The sequence below is a fragment of the Anser brachyrhynchus genome, assembly GCF_964034855.1.
Source record: "Anser brachyrhynchus genome assembly, chromosome: 1".
In the NCBI taxonomy this organism is placed as follows: domain Eukaryota; kingdom Metazoa; phylum Chordata; class Aves; order Anseriformes; family Anatidae; genus Anser; species Anser brachyrhynchus.
In genome coordinates this window covers 55,897,178-55,920,833 of record NC_137694.1, presented here as the reverse complement: position 1 = coordinate 55,920,833, position 23,656 = coordinate 55,897,178, and the positions used below count along the sequence as shown (strand labels likewise).

The 23,656-nt window shown below is 44.0% G+C and overlaps 1 protein-coding gene and 1 long non-coding RNA gene across 8 annotated transcripts in view; one reads left to right on the top strand and one right to left on the bottom strand.

The window, feature by feature from the left end:
• Window positions 1–279: 279 nt before the first annotated feature.
• On the bottom strand, window positions 280–20,581 carry IFT27 (intraflagellar transport 27). 5 transcript variants are annotated; one of them, XR_013945294.1, is made up of 8 exons: window positions 20,419–20,581; window positions 17,325–17,404; window positions 16,189–16,248; window positions 15,465–15,524; window positions 14,356–14,473; window positions 13,934–14,043; window positions 13,508–13,723; window positions 280–1,220 (listed from the first exon to the last, which is right to left on the bottom strand). XR_013945294.1 is itself a non-coding variant. In XM_080577116.1 (7 exons), the coding sequence occupies exons 1-7, from the start codon at window positions 20,450–20,452 to the stop codon at window positions 13,625–13,627; spliced, it is 561 nt and encodes a 186-aa protein (XP_080433242.1). In that variant the 5' UTR covers window positions 20,453–20,581; the 3' UTR covers window positions 13,477–13,624. The 5 variants fall into 5 exon arrangements, 3 of the variants coding, with proteins under 3 accessions (XP_080433242.1, XP_080433243.1, XP_080433244.1); XR_013945295.1 differs by lacking the exon at window positions 280–1,220 and adding an exon at window positions 9,906–12,971; XM_080577116.1 differs by lacking the exon at window positions 280–1,220 and having other exon boundaries at window positions 13,477–13,723.
• A 485-nt stretch (window positions 20,582–21,066) lies between these two features.
• LOC308188282 overlaps window positions 21,067–23,656 on the top strand; it is a 42,362-nt gene continuing 39,772 nt past the window's right edge. For all 3 annotated transcript variants that reach the window (XR_013945323.1, XR_013945324.1, XR_013945325.1), the window contains exons 1-2: window positions 21,067–21,736; window positions 22,134–22,694. This is a non-coding gene — a long non-coding RNA (uncharacterized lncRNA). The remainder of the gene's footprint in view (window positions 21,737–22,133; window positions 22,695–23,656) is intronic.

Genomic DNA, 23,656 nt, shown 5'->3' with positions numbered 1-23,656 from the left:
TGGGGTTAGGGTGATGATTATAGAACTGAAAGTCAATGGAGCAGAAAAGATGGAAGTGAGATATGATCCAGAAAAAGAATTAATATTAAAGAAATTTCACTGGAGAAAGTCGAAAAAAACCATATATCTGTATAGTTAAGCAAGCAGGGGGGGTGACCAGAGCAGTCATCACTGGCGTCCAAAGCTGAGGGACCAAAAGTTCATAAGAAACATTATTCACATTATATCTGCATGCTGGTGGTTTTCTTAGACCAAATTAGAAACTAGTAAACCGAAGACAGAATTTTTTTTTGTTTGTTTATTTTTTTTTGCCAGAAAATCACAGGTAGAGAAGGTAGAGATGATGGAGACAGAAATTCAGATGGAAAAACAAACAGCACCTCAGTGGTCATCTCTCCTTATCTTGAGGTCTTTTAACATGAGAATCAACATGAAAGACAATGTAAATATCAAATATTCAAATACTATAGGAGATTCATCTCTAGCATAACATTGTGACCAGAAAGGAAGAAAGAAGAAGGGAGATACATGGCATGGAGATCTAATGATTAAATTGAGGAGGACTCCGTGCAAAAGCAGTGCTGGTGCCACTGTGAGAGCGCACAAAAAGCTCCTGCATTAGAAATGAGTGGAACTCTAACAGCGAGTAAGTATGAGGGTATAAGGCTACAATACATAAGTCCTTCAGTTTCTGACCTATATACTCTTCTAAACTAAATCTTTTGAAAAAAAATATATCATTTAGTCTTATACACTCTCATAATGCAACACTTTCATCAGTTTGTGGAGGCACTGAAACAAAATCCCAAAGCCCACCAAAGTCTATCCACTGATTTTAGTGAGATCTGGGTAGTCTCATAAATGAATTGGGTATCAATGGCTGTCCAAGAAATCTGTTGCAGATTGAGTCTTGAAGTTGAAACTCCTGTGCCATCAGCACAAGGCTCCTTTGTCTCACACAGCTTTTTCTTCCATTGAATGGCAACCTTTGAAATATATGCTCCTTGAAGATGGCTGGAAAAAGCAGTGTCATTTCATGTGCCTTGTGGGTTGAATTCTTCAGAAAGGGAAAGGCTTCCTTCTTTACTTGAAAGAGATAGTGGGAGAAGATTGGGATTCCCAGGATGAATTTTCCGCCATGATGAATTGCTGGGATGAGAACTGTTTTGCCTCTCTTCCTCTTTCCATGCTGTGCTGAGGTTTGTGTGTACAGCAGCCTCCTAATCAATAGGAATAGAAAAAAAAATCAATGTCTGCAACCCATTAACTGTAACAGAGGGCAGGCTGCTAACCAGTCACTCTAGCTGGAATTACAGTATTTGGTAAAGTATCCTCAGTGATGAGATATGAGGAGATATATATATACACATTGACATATAAACTTACTGAATAAGGCTAGCAGAGAAAATCAGTTGTGAGGACATTCCCCTATCTCAACAGAATATCTATCCCACTTATTTGCATGTTATGTTATGCATATTTAGTTATGTTAAACTAAAGACACTACCCCCCACACCCCCCAGATGTTGTCCCTCATACTTTTCCACTCCAGAATGTACATTTTTCTACACTTGATCTATAATCCCAGGTTACCTTTGTGCTGGCCTGTCCTGTGTATAAATGAATGCAAGCCTCTACGCACCCTTACTCCTGCATAAACCATGTTCCATAGAAATCCTATTTAAGACCCATTTATTTACGTCATTCCTACTCCTTTGTTGTATCTTCAGACCCTTCATGTAAAGCTTTGTGGTTTTTTTTTTTTTCCCCTTTCTTTCTTTTCTTTTTTTTTCCCTCCTTCCCATCCATATGCAAAACCAAATCAGGCACAGATTGTTCTCATAGCCATCCATATACCTCCAGCCCTGGAAGCATATTCCAGGAAACAGGGCCAAGAGGTACAGAGCCTTGACACCTGGATAAGCAAACACCTGAAAATCAGAGCTAAAGAAAACAAAGAAGAGGAGGAAAGAACCCGAACAGAATCACACATTGTTCACAAGAAGGTGGTGAAAAGGGTATAGCACAGGTTTTGTGATCAGAATTTGCTCTTAAGTCAAGATGCAGGTAAAAGGTCTCCTGAACAGATCACAGAGCAATGCGTCTCACTGGAACTGCATGAAATATGGGCACAAGTAACTCAGTCTTGTTTGAAATAAGTAAGTCCTTTGTCTATTCATTCATTAACCAGGACTAGAACTCATCCCAGACCTGCCTCTTGTGGTCAGGGATGGTGTCTCCTGGTCAGAATCCACGGGTTAAAAAAGCCATCGTTTTTTGACAAATAGGTATATGAAATGCCAGAGAGGAAATGTGCAGCAGCTGTGGTAGGACTCTTAAAGAAAAAAAAAGCCCATTCTCAGGTAAACATAGCAATAAACAGAGAAGAGAATTGTAAAGAATAAGGCAAGAAAGAGAATTTGTTGGTTCCTTTTTTTCTGAAGATTTTCAGAAGCTTCCTGGAAACATTAGTACAGTGATAAACGCTGGAGGAAAGCGAGGCCTACAGGGAAGACGCTCCATGTTGACCCTGATCAATATTCCCTGATATCAGACTTTCTTCCAGTGTAAAGGGCACAGATGAGGACAGAGAAGAGGATCCTGTCCAGCCTCATCTATTCGGTATTACCATTTAAAGCCACAATCCAGCCTAAACACCAGCTTTTGCCATCTGGTCCTCAGCTGCCACAGAGGCATCGCTGAGGCTTCCTGTATGGGGCAGACTTGCTCTCCGAGGTCTGGTGGTACTGCTGCAGGTAACCCTTCTGCAAACCAGCTATATACCCATCTGTCTTCTTTAGGACCCCCCTAGCTCTTGTTTTGTCAGATAGCCTACGGTGTCAGGGATGGAATATCGAACTTTTAATTTTTCTGATGCTCAGTAATAAATCAGGGTTAAAAGAGACCCTAGAAGGAACATCCTAAGCAAAACAAAATAAGTGGTTAGGCTCTGGGATAGTTTATATTGTCGCTCTGATTTTTCAAATCAAGAGGAGCATGTATCCCAACACCTAATCAGGAGCTCAGTGAGTGGGGAATCTTAGAAAGCTCAAAATCACAGGGTCCCACTGATACCGGTGATAACAGGCTACAGATTTTAATGGGAGGAGGGTTTCTTTTTGTAGTCTCACATAGTCAGGGAGGCATCTTGTGAGATGTGCGTGTACTTTAGACACTGTTCCAGTGAAAGCCAGCTGGTGCATTGTGACCACAGAGCCATTGTATGAATTCCCCAGATTTGGTTCTATATTACCATCACAATGCTTTAGGGGCCGCAGTGTGAATTCCTACAGAGGAAGTAGGCTAAACACATCAGATTAAGGCAGTCAGATGCTAGACTGGAGCATTTTGGTATGCTCATGGACAGAAGCTGAAGATGGGTGACATTCCCTGCCTTGGGAATGGAGGCCTATTTTAAAAAGAAAACAAAACACGTATGTCTATTTAGGCTCTTAACTCCATGTTTAGACATTGAAGAACTGTCCTGATTTTCAGTTGTGCTGAGCAGTCAGCATCTCACGTTGATTTTACAGAGCAGTATAGGCTCCAAACACCTCTGAAAATCTGGATGTCTGTTTTGATATCAAGATGTCATTTTAGCAGATTAACCTCCTACAGCAACAAAACTCTTAATAGAAATGAAATCAGAAGTTCCAAGGCCAAATGCTGGGCTCATCAGGACTTGCCACTTTCAGTCATTCACTGCAACTACTAACCACTTGTGAAGATCTCTGGGAACGGTATGTGCAGAGTTTACACATACTGTGGCAAATCATGGCAAGTGAGGGCTCTTATACAGAGCAAATCAACTCCCAGCAGTGCCAGGGAGAGCCCTCGGCTCTTCCAGCTCAACCAGGCCAGGCCCAGAGCCTTGGTGACATCTCTCTGCTGGCTGTGTGGGGCTCATTGGCAGCGCCGACCCCAGCAGAGGCTGGCCACACACCTCAGGACATCCTCCAAAGGTCTGTTGTTGTCCACGAGCGCCCAGCGAGCAGGTTTGGCAGGGGGCACCGGGAGGTGTACCTCAGCATTGCTCCCCCCTCCACATGGGGACAGAGGGACACGCACAGGAGAAGACAGCTTGGAGGCAGGAAGAGGGAATCTCAGGCTGGTTATTCCCTGGGTTAGGGAGGTGGCTGGAGATGAGCTGTGCATGGCTTGGCTCTCCTCCCCTGCTCGCCACCGCTGCACTCTTTGACAGGACACTTTTCCAGGTTGCTCGCGTCATTTGGATGAAACTGTTCAGCTGCCATCTTTCCAGTAGCTGGTCTGACGCGACAAACTGCTTCTCTGCTTCACAGACCACTGGGACTCTTCTCTGCAACTGACCTATATTAGTTTTAAGCTTCATTCGTTCCGGCCTGCACTCCCCTCTCTTCTCCCACATGGAGCACATGCACTGCTCCTCCCCCTCAAACAAACACCTTTATACATCCAAGGACATTGTAAAAATAAAATGATCACAACCTGGCCCTCCGGGAACCTCGGTTTTACAGTTTGTCCCACTCTGATGCCAACAGAATTCACAACCCAGTTCAAAAGAGACAGACAGTGAATGAGAGAAAGCAGGCAGACAGGCAGGCAGAAGGAGATGGAGGAATCAGGGAGAGATTAAAAGGAGCAAAAGAAAAGAAACAGGGCAACCAGAAGGAATAAGCTGAAACAACAAGGGGAGGCACATAACCTAGAAGTCTGGAGCACAATAGAGAAGGGGGAATGGAGTTATAGGGAAGAGTAAAAATTTAAGATGATAGAAAGTTGAAGGAAGACGTAAGGGAGGAGATGAAAAAGACACAGAAAAGGACAGAAAAGAAAAGAAATGGTCAAGGGGAGGGGTGGTGGTAGTCAGGCAGCAAAGCAAGGTGGTGAGTATGACAGGAGGTGGAAGAATTAAGAAGGTGCCTGTGAATTTGGGCACTGTGTTTTTCATGTCTCCTTTTCCATTGAGAGCACACTGCGAGGATAAAGGGCAAGAGGGAGGAGGAGAAAATGATAAATAAATGCTTGACCTGCCATCTTAAACAGCTCCCAGCAGCCAAGCAGGTACACTGGCAATAGGCAACCCACAGGTTGCAGATGCTCAGGTACTCTGCAGTTCAGCAGGCAGGAAACAACCTGCGCCTGCATGCTGGCATTTACATTCCCTGGTCCACTGGGTCCCTGCACCAGCAGTGAGCCGTGCGTGCATGGAAATGCTTCCTTTTAGTACGGGGGATTTGTGCTCTGATCTCTGCCCTGCGTCCTCTCTCCTGCCCCAGTAAGAGAACCTCAGCCCCAAATACACAAGTGGTAACACTGTTAGTCTTCCTTCTTCTCATACAAGCCCCCTCCTGTCCCCCTGCCAAATCCCAGTTGTTGTTTGCGCTGCGAGGCTGCCTCGCCTTCCCACATCTCCCTTTTTCCCACGGTTCATCTCTAGCTTTGCTCTTTTGCTCCTTCTTATAGCTCTGCTTTATCTCTCTCCTCGTTCCTCATGGCTGTTCTCCCTCCCTGTCATTCACTCAGCTCCCCCTTACACAGGCATATACAAACACGCGCACGCACACACGCAATCGCTTTATCTCCATCTCTGTAGTTATCCAGTTACCTATTACCGTAGCGCCTGGCTGACACACATCTCTCCCACAGACAATCCATCTCTCTCCCCGCCACACACCGACCGAATCCGCCTGCTTGTCCTTCCCGCTCAGCCTTGCTCTCGCTGTCCCCCCGCCAGCCCGTTTCTTTGTCTCCCCCCACCCCAATTCTTCCGCCTGTCTTTCCCTCCCGCCAATCCGTTCCTCATCCCCTCTCCCCATCTGTCCGTCTGTCCCTCCTTCCCCCGGTCCTCTCGAGCTGATACCCATGGACCCCGGCGCATCTCCCCTCGCCTGCCTCGCCCCCCCTCCACATATTTCATCTCTTTGTGTCTCCTACACACCCAGGCCCACGCTCGCTCTCTCCCATACTGAGAGGAGGCGGCGGCAAAGAATTTGCTGCTGACCGCTGCATTGCTAGGAGGCAAACACATGGCCGGCCTTGTGCAGGCCAGTTTCTGCCTGAGTGCCCCAAGTCACATATCCCCAGCATCATCTCCGGCACTGGGAAAACAGATGGTATAATAAATGAGAGCAGTCTGACAAAAGGAGGAAAGGGTGCCTGCCTCGGATGCCCCTCACCCGCACGGAGACGCGCATCCGATGTGGGCACAGCTCTCTCGCTCCCGTACCAGTCCAGTTTTGTGCCAGAACTAGCCAGCCGAGCAGGGCACAGGCTCTAGCCTCGCACAGATGGAGAGTAGAGGGGTAGGGAAGGGTGGCAGTGTACAGAAGGACCAGTGTTTTTTCCTGGCATTGGTTTATAACCCCAGCAAGAGGCAAGAGGCATGGAGTGTAGAGGAATCAGATATTAGAAAGGTTGCGGACCCAGACGGCATCCAGTGATCGCTTCTGCCCTACTGAAGAGGGAAAGCCACCCTAGTGGCAGCCTTAGCTGGGTGGGCACCAACAGCAACGACTCAGTCCACTTAAAAGAAACATCCCCAGGTCTCAGTGGGGTCAGAGACTAGAAAGGACAGAAAGAGCTGCATTAACCTGCTTATATCCATACCCGAAATGCCCTCCTGCCCTTTCCCAGTGTCACGGCACTGTCCAAGAAAGTTCCTTTACCTCCTCCACTACCTTCCCTGACATCTGCATCCAGAGACTCGCAGCTTCTTTTCCTCTACGTTTACCTCAGCTCCAAGAAACACACTGTTATTGCCAGTTTCCAAACCTAACAGCACTCCTACCCCACCTAACATTTTCCCATTCCTTGCAGCCTGATACCTCTGCTGACAACAGCAGTGAAAAGCTTTATCTTAACTCTGTGGGACTCTTTCCCAGCCTCTTTTCTGCTGCCCTCACAAACCGATTTCATGCCTGATGCTTAAACTGCAACCTGAATTCCAACACGTCCTGGCTCACAGTCCCCACACTGAAGCCATCCAACGTCACAAAACCAAAGTCCTAGAAATAGCACGCAATGGCCACGCACAACTGTTAGAGTACGTGATGCTTTGCAAGAGTCAAAAGAGATTAGCAAAAGCAAAGAAGGGAAACCAACACAGGAAAGAGATTCCTCCCATGCAGAGCTGAGGGCATTTTTAATCGTAGTTAGTTTTATTTGTGAACAAGGTGATTTCTACCTGCTTTACATTGACCACATATACATTGCATTTTTCTATTTTTTGAGGCTACATATTGGTGTTTTGGGGAGGTCTTCTGCAGTACGAACTCGTCACGAACAGTTTTTGTTGTGAAATGTCAATGCTCAAGTTGTAGCCATCACATCTGCTTGGTCAGGTGAAGTGCAGGTTCTCTTTCCGTTTTCTGAATGGATGGATATAATGTATTCAGGAGGCTGCAGCACAATTATGCATAAATGTTATGGGTTGGTTGCCCCCCCACCCCCTAAAAAAAAAAAGGTTTAAGCAACTAATCACCCTGTTTCTAGCAAAAGAAACAACAGAATTAATTTGTGTTTTAATAATACAAAGCTCTGTGGGTAATAATCGTGTCTACTACCCTCCACTCAGAAATCCCCTTAGAAGAATTGAACTCAATCTGAATTTCCAGCATCTCTTCACACTCTTCCACTGTTTTTAGTCTGACAGTGTCTGTAGCCTACCTGCTTTTTCTGGTCTCACCTGAATATGCTGACTTCAGCCACTGCTCCTCAGAGCATCGCAGCGTACTATAATTATCTCCCCCCATTACTTGTCATTATGGGTTCTCACTGTTGCCCTATCAAACCCCAGCGCTGACCCCGTCATGCAGTCTCTAACTCACCCTGCCTTGTTCTAATGCAGGCCCTACATCTTAAACCTAAACTGATGGCTACTGTTGACCTTACTTGTCATAGCTCTGAATTCCCCAAACCAACCTTGGCCCGGAGATCTCGGCCCTGAAAGTCTATGTTCAGTTATTTATTCTTGCCACCTGCTCTCCAACCTGCAGCACTAGCATGTATCCTCACTTTCCCTCAATGGCTCAAGCAAAAATTACTTTTCCTCCCACTTGATTTCCATACATAATTCTACAAGCGAGGAAAACCCTTAGGCCTTTCCACTCAGATTTCCCACCCTCCCACTCTGCCTCGGCAAATCCCTTGGGCTTTTCGTGAAAGAATACACACCCCACTCTTTCCTACACACTCGCCTGTTCTCCTACTGCTCCTGCATTTCCACTGTTCAAGACACAGCAGCTAATCGGTTCTGCCTATGCAGCTGTTCTAACAGTCCCTAACTTAAGGTCCTCACATTGTATATTTTTCCAGTACTTGTGCAGAAAGATTACAGGCTCCACATTTCTCCAGTTGATGCATATCTGGCTGGAGGGAAACTCATCAAACTGACCCCATCCCCGACCCCGGCTTGGCATGTAGGGTCTGTCACATTTCCCTTTTAAACATTGCCAAATTTGGATTTGATCTCAGAGACCAGGAAAGAGAGCAATTCCGGGCTTTTCTTGACAAACAGCTCTAGGGGAGGAAATATGTGAAGCTGTGACAGAAAAATGAGAGAAAGACCCCCCAAGGAGTAAAAAACATAATAATAATAATAATAAATCCACAACTCCAAGTCAGAATGAGAACAGCCAGTGTCTGTGAAAGTTACACTGCGGCAAGCTCTGAAGAGCCAAGATGAGGCTGCCAGGACTCTGCTGGGGGTCTTCTGCCAGAAAATTACACTCTGGACTGAGCAACATCCCGATCTCTCAGGGGACTTTGACAGGGAGTCACAACACCTAAGTGCACCGAAAGGACCAGAGGCTGAGGGGCCCTCTGCTTTCTCCCTCCCCCAAGCATTGTTGTTCCGGGTCAACAGAGCCAAGGGCAACTGGCACAGAAGACATTGTTCTCAAGGCAAGATGACAGCAGGAGGAGGAAATGGGTTGCGAGAAGCAGAGAGATGATGTGCCCTCAGGCTAAGAGGGACGTGGGGGGGCCAACATGGCCCTTGAATAGCTCCTGCTCAGAATCCACCTCTGCTGCAGAAGGTCCTAGAAATCTCTTAGCCGCAGGACCACGGAGTACCATCTGCAAGACGAAAAGATTACTTGCTAAGAACAAACAGAGGTGGCTATTCTCCATCAAGAAGTCGATATGAGATAGGAAAAGAAAGACCGAGACCCCATGGAGAGAGAGGGGTCCCATAACGGATGGTATCAAGAATAGGAATGTCTTCCTGCTACTAGCAGAGATCTGCCATCACACTGCTGGCTTTATACAGGCAGATGAGACAACAACTGCAAGCAGTTGCCACCTGAACATCACAGATACAGTAATCATTAAAAGCAGAGCACAGCCTTGAGCAGGGTACGGACCCCCACGGATCTGTGTAAGCACCAGCAGAAAGCATTTGCTGCCCGCAGAACAGAAATACAGTGTTTTCCCTGCTGTCAGCACCTGCGTCAGGCTCCTGCTTTCTCTTGAGATACAGCTCTTAATTGGGATAGATTGTACGTTTTCTGCTGTAGCCCGGCCCAGCTCCCGGTTTAATTGCTAGTTTATGACTTAGCCTGTTTTGTGCTTTCCACACTACTTCTTTCCCCACTTAATCTAATAGAATTATATAAAGTATTGCTTGGAGGACCTCGGGAGGCCACACGGTTTATCCTTCTGCCCCAAGGCAGTATTTCATTTTCAACAACATCATGTGTCTTTTGCTATCAGTTCAGATTGGCCCAAGATGTATAGAAGGTAAAGAAATGAAGCTTACCCAAGGGAGTCAATTGGAATAAAAGACTAAATCCAGCCCTTCAAGTCACCGAAGTTATATCCGAAATAACCCTGGACCAAATGGTGTAATTTATCAGATCAGTTTTCTGAAAGATGTCTTTTCTAAAGTTTTAAGTCTCTAAAATGAATAAATCTCTACAAGGAACTTTTTCACAGCCCCATTTCAGTATATTTAATGCTTTATTATGAACAGCAGTGACCACTCCATTGTTAAGACTGAACAGCTCTTATCACAGTATGATCAGCTTTGAAACTCCTATTAAATCCCACAATAAAACCTGATCTTTCTGCAGTTCTACATCCTGCATTTCACTTCATGGTAGAATATGTCTGGCAAAACAAAACCAAACCACTGAAGCATCTTTAATACGACAACTTTACAAAAATGGATTTCCAGTAAAATTTCAGAATGTCAGTCAGCTTCCTAAAGTTCATTCTTCCATGACAACTTGACTAAAAATTCCACTTTTTTTTTTTTTTTGTCTATTAATCTCTCTAAGATGAAAGGTAGCATTGGGAATAGCCAACTAAGAAATTAGAAGGCTTTAAAAATCAGCTGGTAATGTTTCAAGCCATGTAAAGCAGGGCACAAGTGTAAGAGGGATTCTGTGGAGCAGAAACATGAGAAATGAGGACCAAAGAAAAGGTAAGAAGGAAGGGCTCTGAGGAGGAAAGATTTTTTTTTTTTTAATCAAACAAGCAAGCAAGAAAAAAGGACTATATATTAATCTCTTATAGACGGTTAAAAATGCTGCTTGTTTTCTCTCCCTTCTTTTGAAATTTCAGTTCTGGTTGAGCTGGGGCTCTTCTAGGTTGTAAACATTCAGTGCTGCAGGTGCTCAGCATGCACAGCTGGACAAAGTAGGGGAGCTGTAAGAAGACAACAAGCTTCCTGGTCAGCAGACATGCTTTCTGCCTTCCTCCCACTGTCCTCCACGGTGTCTGTAATTCAGGGAATTGCAAAGGCTATAAGCAGCAAAAAGCATCCTCGCTCTATAGATATGACCACAACAGCTGCTGGCCACAGTAAGAGAAATTACTAATGGCTTCAGACTCTTACTCGTCCTGCTCATCTAGCTCACCTACCCACTACCCAAACTCCTTCACGCAGACACAGAACTCTTTTTCACAGCCTGTCTGTATCTGGCTCCCATGGACTCCACTCACCCTTCACTACTAGTCTCTACAATCAAGGTCGAATTAGGAAAATAGCATCGCCTGCATCATGCTGGTATTGTATAGCACATTAGCCACGAAGGAACAATATATTACGCTTTTAAAATGCATTTGGAATGACTGAGATGGTTATGACCAAACATACCATTTTGACAGACATTAAATCGTGTCTACGTTAGTCCTTGAAATAGTGCCGTAAAATCAAGTTGGGCTACGTGCTTTAGAGACAACCTTTTTCCTAATTCTAGTCCTGGCCTGTGGAAAGAAGGAAAGGGGCAGTGGGTGAATCCCTACTGATAGCTAATTAGATTATATGTTTCCTCTCTCAGGCAATATATCTTTCCCTCCATGGGATGCATTTTTCTTCACTAACCTATCAAAAGCAGCTTCCCTATAAATCACAAATCACCTCTGCAAGCACTCCCTTAATGAGATCCTCCAGCTTTTGTGTTCATTTAATAAAACAATGTTCACCAATCTTCACCTTACTGGCGCATTTTGACTGTTTATTTGAAGCTATGGGAAGTCTTTCTGGGGCAGAGAGATTGAACTCCCTAGTTAAAGATCATACAAGATTCATTTCATCACCTATTCCCAAGGCATTCATTCCCCCCCCCCCACCACGTCACAGGTGGCAGACACACCTGGCATGATATTTTCAGTATGAAAAAATATCTGTCTTGTGTTGTAATCACATCATCAGTAGAACTAGGGGCAAATGAGCTACCGAATCAAAACAAACCTTCTTTAGTTCTTTAACTAGATCAGCACAGCATTCAAAATAGCTTTTATTCTTAATAGTCAGAGGCACTAACATCTGCAGGCAAACCTCTACCCAGCCCATGTAAATAAAGAGACAGCCCCCAGAATTCACAAGGCAACCCATGTACGACAAGGATGCCAATTCAAGTCAAAAAGGGTGAGTCTTCTAGTGACCCTAAACCCACGGAGGAGTCCTCCTTATTTGGAGGAAGTAAAAGCTTTCCCAGCTAGTTCTGTCATGTTTTCCCAAGTGGCTTCTTGAGGGAAAAAACAAACAAACAAACAAAAACATTATTCATTTTCTTTCCTAGAGGGCTCAACTCCTGCTTAACCCCTTTAGCTGGTATTCATGCTCCCTAGCTAATTCCCAGCATCGACATGCTGTTGCCAGTGAAACGAGCCCAGCTGCTATTCCAGATTCTTGAGGTGTTTCATAAACTCTGCTACAACATCTACAGTCATATTCCTAGCACTGAGCATAAAAATGGTTATAAAATATATAAAAGTCTTGAAACACAGATCCCTGAAAAGCCCGCCTGAAAAATCCCTCAGTGTTTATTCTCCATGAAAATGACCTTGCCCAAGGGAGGCTAATGTAATTTTGGGAGGAGAGAAAGGTTACAGTTTTGAGCTCCTCAGTGCTAGGCCCAGCTGCAAAGCAGTGCCTAACCATGGATGCTTTCACACACCGCATTAGCAAATAGATTCATACAGAGGCAACACCAATGCACCACACGAAAGAGTGCTCTCTCTAGGCTTTTGTCCTTCCTGATACAAAACTTCCAGCCAGACATGGCTGAATCAAAGTAACTTAACGAGGTTGTTTTTCATTTACTGAGTCTTGCTTCCACTAGTGACATCAGAATCATGGTCTTTGCTCTGAAATTCAAGGATAGGCAGGGGAAGTTTAACAACAAAGATGAGCCTGATTCTAGTAAGAGATTGAGAACTGAATCTAATGAGAACACGGAATTGAAAAGCTCAGCTGACAAGATGAAAAATGACACAGAAACACATAAAATAACAAATGCATGAAGAAAGAAAGATAATTTAAGTCTTAGATTTGTCCCTGGAATAAAAGAGGTATTCTTACTATACGACCCCATTCTGCAGATACGCCAATTTGGATGTGACAGTAGAAAGTCCTGCTTGCTTCATCAGAGGTAGCTTCTTCAGAAATCTTGTGACCTGGGGCCAGCAGAGGGCACTGCATTACCAAGTGACAGTGGTACAGATGCAAGACAGACAGCTCCTGCCAGACAGCGAAAGCCAGCCTCATTGAAGAAAAGAACCAGATACCACAAGTTAGAAAAAGATACTAGTCATCAGCCTACCAGTCCTACAAATGATATGGGTAACACTGTTAAAATAGGCCTCAAACTCTGGGCGCTCCCAGAAACACACCTAAATCCACCTCAATCCCCATATACCTGAGTCTCCATGCATCAACTACAGGGCACAGGCTTCCTACTGAAAATGCTTTTCAAGTAGCAGGACCGAATCAGTCCTGCCCTGCAAGGCTGTGTTGCTTAAGTTGAAAAATATCCTGTCAGCTTCCTCTTTCCTCCTCCAAACCTCTATATCCTTGTTTGTAACAGCAGGAAGTCTGCTGAGACATGAGACAAGGCACTATCAAAGCAAAAAGCTGGCAATTTCCATTCAGCCCTCCCCCTTTTACTCCCCGCCTCCTCCAACCTACCAGACTTCCAGTGAGCAGAGAACCAAGTTAGAGGACACAAAAGGAATGCTGAGGTAGCAACTCCAAAAGAATGTCTTTCCACTTGCTTATTTCTAGTTTATTTTGAATTACCAGAAGATAACCATGAGGGAGCAATCATCTTTTTTCTTCTCTCTGTATCCCAGTCCGCAGGATTCTGGGCCCCAGAAGAAGCTCATAAGCTAATTAAGTCATTCCCAGTCACGGCCCTCAAGCTAGTGAGTGAAAGGTTTCCACTTTCTCTTTGTACAGTTGGTGGAATGACTTCGCCAGGATGTGGAAAGGGGCCTCAAAATTTTTCATCTCCTTCTGAAAAGAAACAAGAAAGTTGTGAATGACAGATGGGATAAGCATTTTACTATTTATGCTCTAACAGCTTCACAAAAGACAGATTAAAACTGAGGGTGAGTTAGAGGACAAATAAGCGGAATTCAGCCCCCAGTTATCTTTCCTCACCTGAAAGAGAAGATAACTTTACAACACCCACTTCCACAGATGGTGAAAAGAGCAGATACTCACCACTGACATCTCACAGTATTCCAGGCCATGCTTGTCAGCCCACTCCTGTGCTTGTTTCTGCTCTACAACTCGACGACCAACCAGATCTGTTTTATTCCCCACTAAGACACCTACAGAAAAAAAGGAGAAACAAAGGAAAACCAGAAATGATGACTTGTTAGTAATAAATGCTGGAACATTTGTAGAAGTATCTGATAAAGTCGGAGGCACGGATAACAGTCTAAAACTATCTAGAAAAGGTTCCACAAAGGCATCATCTGAAACATACTCATGTCTTATCTGAGCTGTGACAAAAGCAGATGAATTGGAGGAAGCCATGCCTGCACCTGCTTTAAAATAAATATTCTATGCCACATATCAGCAGGAACAACTGCTGCCATACAAAAGGGGAGCAGACAACAAGAATATCACCCATTTCTTACCTGGGATGTACATCCCAACTGCTTGAGCCCTCAGCTTCTCCAGCCACTTGGCACAGTTGTTGAAAGATTGCTCATTAGTGACATCATACACAAGGCACAGGACGTTTGGTTGCTCCCACTGCACAGCAAGAAAGGAACGTTGTCAGCTCTAATGAGAATGATGTGGTCAACAGCCAGCCTGCATCTGCACGGCAAACACAGATGCTGAGACAAAAATAAAAAGCCTAATATGCAGGAACCCAACGCCCAGGCTGAGGTTTCACATCTCTGTTGATTAAATGGGTAGCTGGCAGTGAGAGAGGTGGTCTTGCTTTCTTTCCCCATTCCTGTCTGTATGGTCCTGCTCCTTTACTTGTACCAGCTCTGGCACTCATCTGATCCCTGAGGAAGCTGATTCTTCATGCTGAATCAGTACAAAATTAATCCTAGAGAAAAAAGTAAAAAGGTTTTCTGCCAGTTTGAGAAGCTGAGTCAGCTTTCAGAGGGGTCCCTTGCAAACCAGACGTGGTGCAAGGGCAACAGCGCAACTGCTTCTTGTAGAGCAACGAACCATTAGGTGGACTTTGCCATCTTATCAAACTTGGCGTCAATTAACTGATCCTACACCTTTTCAGATGAGATAGCACAATGGAGAACTGTACAGGTAAGGACAGGAATGAGTGAAGGAGAAAAAAAAGTATCAAGGACAGTGTTATGCTCAAGGACAAGAATGTGTCCTGTTGCAAAGACATCACTATAACAAAAAAAAAAGAAAAAAACAGCACCAACAAAACAAAACACAAACAACAAACCACTGCTGGAATAGCAGCAAAATAGATGTTTTTCTAAGAAATAAAAATAACTTTAAGCAACAGCACAGAACTACTGCCAGTTAAATAACCCTATTTCTTTTGTGAAAAAACTGAAGGATTATCTGCCTGCTTTCTTCTTGAAAGTATTCTAGTACTTTTACAAGTTTCAGATAGGTAGAACAGGAAGCATTGGCAATTGAGGTAATCGCTCCCATTTACGTTAAAGACAAAGTTTGCTGTATCTGTCAGACTGGGGAGTTCAGATCTTCAAAGCAAAAGCACTCCTTTGGAAGGAGAGGACTGTTACATAATACTTACCAGTTTCTCCAGCATCTCAGAAAATAGATCTTTTCCTGCAGAGTCAAAAATGAAGAATTCCTGAAAGCAGAAGCAGAGAGAAGGTTCTTGCCAGGAATACCACAGTGTAGGGCAAGCTTTTGAAGGTAAATACTGGAACTTGCCATTCCTGCATTTTGTTCAGTACAGCAGTCTCGGGTCCCTAAGAGACAAGCTCTCTGCACTGAGCATTCCCAAGTTCAGACAGGATAAGAAAATAAATGGCTATTTTTCATGAATAAACACTAAAAGGATTACCTCCGGGGCCCTGGGTATGGTTTCTGCCCCTACTGGAAACAGAATACGTGGAGTGAGACAGTAAGAAGCTAACTTGCACTATTTATATAAAATGATACACATGTCCACATCCCAGTAGTGGGACCGTAGGGCATTAAGGAAAAAAACGGGTGAGTTTCAACTTCCAACATAAACTAAACTGAGTGTCTTAAAAGACAGAACAGAAACCTAATGATGCTGGCAACAGCTTTGGTTTAACATGCTCTTTAGATATAACTATGTAAAATATTTTTTAAGATTAAACTAACCCCGGAGTCTCAGCAATTGTATGCTACCAGCCTCATTTCCTTAATGCAACTTAACGGCCTTATGAACATGCAGTGCAGTCTTCCACCAGAACGAGATAGAAAGTGAGGCTTGAGCTCCGGATGTCTCTTACTGACCCAATTTATGTCACAGAAAAACTCACCACGCTATCACTTGTCTCTGGAACTGATACAGCCTTCACCAACAGTTCAATGCCTGTTGTCTGTCAAAAAGAATCAGGAAAACAAGGTTCAGAAGACTTTTTAAGAGCCTGTCCAACTACATATCAACTACGCATTGGATTGAGGCAATTTTTGTGAATCATTACAATCCCATCAAACAGACTGTTGGGAACTCAGCAATGATCCTCATAGTTCTGGTAACATAGTCCTGCTTACATGTCAGAGATGTGTAGATTTGCTCAGGAGGAAGAAAAAAAGATGCAGAAGTACCAATGTCCAGATCTTTGCCTGTATACTAGGGTATTAGCTGATATCTGTGGGGCCACATTTACTATCACGTTGCTCTAACGCATACCTTAGAACGTTTTGCACCAACCATGTGATCAGCTAACATATGGGACTGAGATTATTCACGCCTCTTCCACCTTTTATCTCATTCTGCTTTGTAGCTTGTTTGTTTGTTCTATTTCTATCCTTAACTTCTGGTTTCCATCTTTATTTCAATGAATAAACATATTTTAGTTTTTTTTCCCCGCACTTATATTTTCCTTTTTTTACTTTACTTATATTTACTTTTATTTTTATCCTGCCTCTGATTAGTCATCACCATTGATTCTCTCACTGAAAGACTGCAAACTGTATCCTCTTCATCTGGGAACAGTTTCTGTAGATTATAATTATCTTGGGGCTGTGCAGCACATCTTCATGTTTGCATAGTGATAAGCACACTGTCCACACGCACATTTAATAGTTGGAATTAAGAGCTTTTCTCCTTCAGCAATGCTTTTTCATAGAGCATTCCCTAAAGGGGGAAATTCTCTCACACCGCAAAAGCTTGTGAAAATATTTGTTCCGCAGGAAAATTATAAAAATTAATTGATTTACTCTGCTTTGTCTCAAAATCAGCACCCACTTAATGTAAGGATTTACAGAACTTTACATAGCTTCTCTTCAGAATTTAAGCTGCAAGAGAAAGAAAACCACATAAGATCCACCTTGAACACCTGAACTTAAAATCACATTATTTATTTTGTTCTAGAGCTTCCAATGTGACTCTTATGTGACTTAGAGAAGCTGTTGGCTGGCAGTTTGAGCCTGTTGTGTCATTTATGCCTACCAGCGTGTAGTTCTTCTGAAAATGAGCCCCATCACTGCGGAACATCTGAGCTAAAGCACTCTTCCCCACGGCTGGATCACCTGAAAAAATAAAGATTAAAAAAAAAAAGTTAATCTTAGAGAATCTTATTTTCCCTCAGTTCTATTCCTATCTTATGCCATAAGAACTTGGACACTGCAAATCTGAATACAGGCAAGATAACTATCACAAGAAGCACAAAATAATCTAAAAGGTACTACCTACGGGATGAAATAAATATTGCCATTATGTATATTGTTGCTAATATCAGATTTTTACTCCATGAGTAACAGCAAAGGGTCCGCAGATCAGGCTTGACTTGCTGTTTGTTCTACAATTCACGTTTACCCCATAGCCTTTACCAAAGAACTCAAATTTTCCAGATACAGTGTCCTACAGATAAAAACATACCAGGATATGGGAGACTGGGCTGCACAGGCTGATTTCTCTCCTTAGAATACACATTTCCACAAATTCAAATTCTTGTTATATACTGAGTTTAAGGGAGAGACAGGTCATTCATATACTACAAAGCTGTTTAAGCTGGTAACATTCCTCGATGAACTCTTCTTGCTGACCCTGCTAAGTGAGCAACTCTTGCTGACTCAATGCTGCCGGTGGCTCATTAGTTGCATCCTGGGCATAACAGAAGCAAATGTCACTTGGTTGGAGAGAAAGAGCCTGCTGATTCATCCCTGTATGGAAGGCAAACCAAGGGGCTTTAGTTTTCGCTCTTCTAGAGCCAAGGTTTACCAGTGTGGTTTGCATAACACTTCCAATAAACCTGAGAGCTGCCCTGCTTTGAGTCACTGTTACAATCTTACTCTTTAAGACCCAAAGCAACGCAGAGAACTGCAGAATTCAGGTAAGCTCAAATCATTCCATGAAACATAACATTACCCTTGCAAAACAGATTTAACAACGTTCCCTGAGGGCTTACCCTCTCTTCACATATCCTTTCACCAGCCTGGATGGCTCAAAGGGACAGAAACCAGGAATTAAATATCTCAGTGTTTGAGCTTTTATCCTGAATGGAACATTCACAACAGCCAAGCCTGGGACACCAATCCTCTATGTTACATTGTCAATAAATAAATCCAGAAAGGGGTGTATTTTGACCCTATTACAGCTTCCTAGATGGCTTTGTGAAGGAGACTGGGAAAGCTATCTTCTCGCATGATACTGTAGAGTAGGAAGGGTATTTTGGATGGTGCCAATTGCTCCTAGATGCATTAACTAAATGCGGTTCTTGTTAAAACACTTTTAGCATGCTTGCTTACTTTGAGCTGAGTTGGGCTCATAATATTTAGACAGGAAAATCTGGTAAATCAGCTTGTTTGTTCCCTGATCAATCCAAGCTTGTGCTGAAGACAACACTCTGTTCTGGGTGGAAGCTATTCTGTATTTCAATAGACAATTAGATCTGTCTTTGTGAAATGAGTTAGAGAAGCCTACATTGCTCAGAAGTGCGTAGACTGCTTTTATTTTCATCATCCAGTACAAATTCTTACCTAATGTGTTGCTTTTCTTTAATTTGACAGCCCCATTTTTTCCCCCTCTTTTACTCTTCTCTGCCATCCTCTTAGCCCATTATATCATTACACTTTCTCAAAATAAGTTTCCTCGCTTTTCTCATTTAGTTTGGTGTCATCTGCAAGTGCTGCATCCCACAGCTTTTCCTCCATCCATATTTCCGTTATTCTGCCAGAAACTGTAGCACGTCTGTAAAATGCCTACTGCTGACAACTGTCTCTTTACAAAGGAAACCCCTTCATAGCATCTCCACAGTAAGCTCAAACAACAATATCTTTGGCTTTTGTCCGTAAATTACCCTTGAGATAACATAGGAATCGCTTTCTGTTGTCAAGTTAATGGCCTCTCTTTTGCTAATAAAAGCCCTTTCCCCTCTGCTGTTCTCCTTGACCTCAGTGCAGCTCCCAATACTGTGATCCACTCTATTCTTCATAATTTCCTTAGGAACACAAGCATTTCTTGATCCACCTCTGATGTTTTCACTCCTACCAACGTAAGCGCATTCTCTTGTTCCCTCCAGATTGTGGCGGTTACTCATCGCTCATATCCATTTCATTATAGCTCTCTCTTCTGGAAGAAAGAAGTTATTTTGCCAGGTATGCTATATTAATTTATTATTTTAAATAATATATGAATATTATCCTAGTATTTAGGAGCCCTGCATATGGAACAGGACATTTCTGTTGTTTGTATTGTGAACAGAATTGAAAACGCAGCTCCAAACCCAATTGGGTTTAAGCACATAACTGGGTAATCCAAGGAAAATCTACAAGAATCTAGACCTGTCATGGAATTGGCCTTTGATAACATAAACATCAAGACCTGAAAGACTTAAGCAAAGCCTATAGACTGGGATCTGAGAACTTCCACATGAAGGAACGTGCAAGTTTCAAGTCCAGAAGACAGGCCACGGCACTGTCCACAGTAACCGCCAACAAAGAGCAGGGAGAATAATTGCTCTGTGTTTGCCAAGCTTGCACCTGGCTTTGTGCAAGCTGATGGTTATCTGTTTTTGAGGGGAAAAAAAGAAGGCAAAGGTTTTATTCTGGGCGAAAGAAAACAGGTTTGGAGCAAAGAGCAAAACCCACATGTTGTCTGCACACAAAGGTTTAAGGTCTTCTGTTTTGGGGCTTCTGCCTCAAACTGCACGGAACTTCCACGAAGAGAATCAAATAAAAAAACAACAAAAAAGGCGATGAAGTTTTCCTCCAGCAGCGTTCACAGCCAGCTGTACTCACTTCCAGCACCTCCACCACCCACCCTGCCTAAATAACCCGGTGATTTCACCTCCCCTCCTTTTTTTTTTTTTTCCAGGTTCCAAGTCTCTCGGGGAGAAACCAGCCCCTGTGCGTGCAGCCGAGCCCCCAACCTGACATGACAACCCCCCCCAACCCCTGACAGGACTTTTCCCTCCACCCCCGGGGCGAGGCCTGCCCCAGCCGCCCACCCTTTCCCTCCCACTCCTCCCCCGCCCCGGGGCCGCCTCCCCTCGCTGCCGTTCCGCACCGCCGGCTCCCCGCGGGGCGGATGGGGCCGGACCCACCTGCCAGCAGGCACTTGGCGCCCAGCTTCACCATGGCCCCGGCCCGGCCCGGCCCGGCCCGGCCCGATCCGGGGGAAGGCGGCGGCCGCCACCCGGCTCTGCCGCGGCCCTAGCAACGCCGCGGCCCTAGCAACGGGGCGCCCCGCCTCCTTCAGCATTCTCCGATTCGATTGGTCTCCAGCTCTGCTCATCAAGGCTATCACGAGTTACTATTGGTTTACGCGTTTTTCCCGCCCTCCGAGCGTCCTGTCATTCGAACGCGAGTCCCCACCCCCTTCTGGGGCGGTGCCGTAGTGGTACGGAGGCAAGGGGGTGATTTCTGCCCAGCAACTATTACGTTTCCAGAGACCGGCTTCTTATTGGGTAGAACACAGAGGACCGTACCATCTAGCCAAAATTAATCCACAGGGCAGACGGCAGAAAACACTAAAACTACGAGCAAATAACTATAGAACAGTGGTGTAGAAGCACTGAGGAGGGAAAAGAAAAATGAGAATAAGGGATAAAGGCCCTCATTTTCCATCTCCCCCCTTCCCAAACTAATGGAATCTTCCTTTCAGGAGCTCCCTCACCCGCCCGCTCGGCTGAGACCCTGTCCGCGCATGCGCATGACCGCACCCCCCAACCCGCCCCATGTCTGAAGGTGGCTCTGCGCATGCGCGTAAGGGCTGAGGGGCTCGTGCCTCTTGTGGCCGTTGCGCACCCGTGTTTTGGCTATGAGTGGGCGTTCAAAGGGAGCAGTTGGTTAAAACTGATTTTTTTCCTCAATTTATTTATTTTTTGTTTGAACCTCAAGGTAGTGCTAGTTTAGAAGGCAACTTTTGGGTTCTTTTCTGGCGTGAGTGCCCCATTTTGCGTGTTTGGGGCTGTGGTGTGTGTGCCATACGTCGTGTCAGACAAGCACGTAACAACACTAATAAGTACCTGTAGGAAAAACAGCGCAGTGTGCTATATGCAAACGAAAATAATTGTGTCTGCAATCAGAGTATGAAAGGGAGTTCTATAGGTTGTGGTGGCCAGTTGTGGGTGATGACTAGAGAGAAGTGTGATGGGATCAGTTCTGGGGGTTCCTTTAAAAGTAAAAGGATCCCAGGTCTGATTATTGCCTTCAGTGTTTTCTTCTCCATCACTGAATTCTCCCATCATGTAAAACAGGTGCGCTTTTAACGATGTTCTCCATCACATCTGAATAGTTTACCCCCTTCTCATCTTTCTTGCCATCCACTCCGTCCTCCAGGAAATCCACTCATCTCTGCTTTCTTTGCAGTCCTTGCATTATCCTTTGTCTATTTGTAATACTGTCCCAGTTTACTGACAGGTTAGTATGCACAGGCTTTGAGGATCCATTATGATGTACTTGAGATTTATTGATTGTGTCTGTACTGTAGTAGTAACCATCAACATTTACAGAGGTCTCAAACGTCTCTACCATTTTACACTGGGATCAGTGTAATAGAAAGGATAGATTATCTTGGAGGTGAAATTTTCATTGCTGTTGAAAAATTCTGTTTAGAACCTATCTCCTTTCTCCTATTTGCTACTTTTGCACCCTGGTCCTTTGTCCCATTCCCTCATTTCCTACTTACCTCTGCATGTGGTTGTCCACGCAGCTCTTAAAGAGAGGGCACAAGTCCCTTATTTCAGCTGTCCTTTTGCCCCCCAGATTTTTTTTTTTTTCCCAATCTCAATCTTTTCCTCTGCTTGATTTCTCAGAGGTAAAAGTTCTTCCCTTACCTGCATTGGCAGTGATAGATTAAGGATCAAATTACTTGTCCATATGTTGTAATCCAAGCAGAATCACATTTTGCTGTTAGCAGTCTACAGAGGTTGCTGCTGAATAAATTGGAATACTGGTCTCTGTGCTCACTGAAGCTTCTCTCATCTTGAATACAAGAAGAAGAGGGAAGTGGAAAGAAACCCTGCAGGTCTGAAAAAACAACAGCAACACAGCACAGGATGAGGTCTTCACCCCAGAGAAGTGTTGATTAAGTTAAATCCTGTACTTAGCAGCTAAAGAGAAATAGAGCACTCCCTTATTCATGTTTCATTTCTTTACCAAATATAGCAAGATTCCTATGAGTGGGAAGTGCCCCTTCTCTAACACGAGCAGGGTAAATTGTCCTGGTAGCCACAGGACCCTGAAATCTGAAGTCACGTTCCTTTAGGCAATGGTCACAAAACAGCAGATAAAGCACAGTTCATCAGGCTCCAGAAAGCAGTGATGGTGGCACTGCAGCTCCAGTAAGAGTGGCAAGGAATGGCAGCAGCAAGGTGAGGTAAGGCTTTACAATGACAATTAAACCAAGGTCGTGTGGCATTTTAGACTGTTACATGATTTTTACTTCTAATTCTGAGGGGCACTGAGCAATTCACTTCACTGTCTCCATCACAACATACCTGTTAAAATGTGATTTTGGTGAGGTAGAACTCCCTAATTTTCCTAGGACTTGTTTTTGTATTTCAGATTCAAAGATTCTGGTTGTGTTCTGGTTGAGTAGGTTACAACCTGTAACTTGAATGTGCTGCCTAATATAAAGGCTGCTGAGGAACTAATGTAGCTATCCTTGGAGTCAGCAGTGCTTCTCAGGAGGGCATTAATGCTGAGGAAAAGAATTAGTAGATTGTTATGTAAGAACGCGCTTAAATACAGACCATCTCATCTCTTCTTAAAACTTCTGTTACTAAAAACAAAAAATGTGACAAAACAGCATCAGAAATACCTTGAAAATAGGTAGATATTCAGAGTTCATGTGGTTCTTCATCTGTATAGATTCTTACAGAATTAGCTGTATTTAGTGATATGTCTGGAGAGCTTTGAAAACTGCAAGAACTGATGTGTACATTTCATTTCTTTACACTTTCCAAAGATAGTATAAGAAACGGAAGCTTCGTCTGGTTTTGAGGGCTACTTCATATCGCATCCCCCTTTTGTTTCTTTTCTTCAAAGTGAGGCTATTATCACAGAAGTACGAATTTGGATGTTTTCTGTATCACTATTGCTAATAGCATTATAGTTCCAAGTCTTCTGATCTTGCTTTTTTGTGGTCAGGACCGAGACACGGATATGAAGGCTTTTCGTCTGAGACTCGGTGGACTGAAATTTAAGATGATTACAAAATGGTGGAATCAGCCAAAGGATTTGTTGGCAGCTGCAACAGCGCTTCTGACTGATCTGGCACATCTATCATTTGTTTTTGATGTACTACACTGGGAACGTGGAAGTCAGAAATGAATGGTG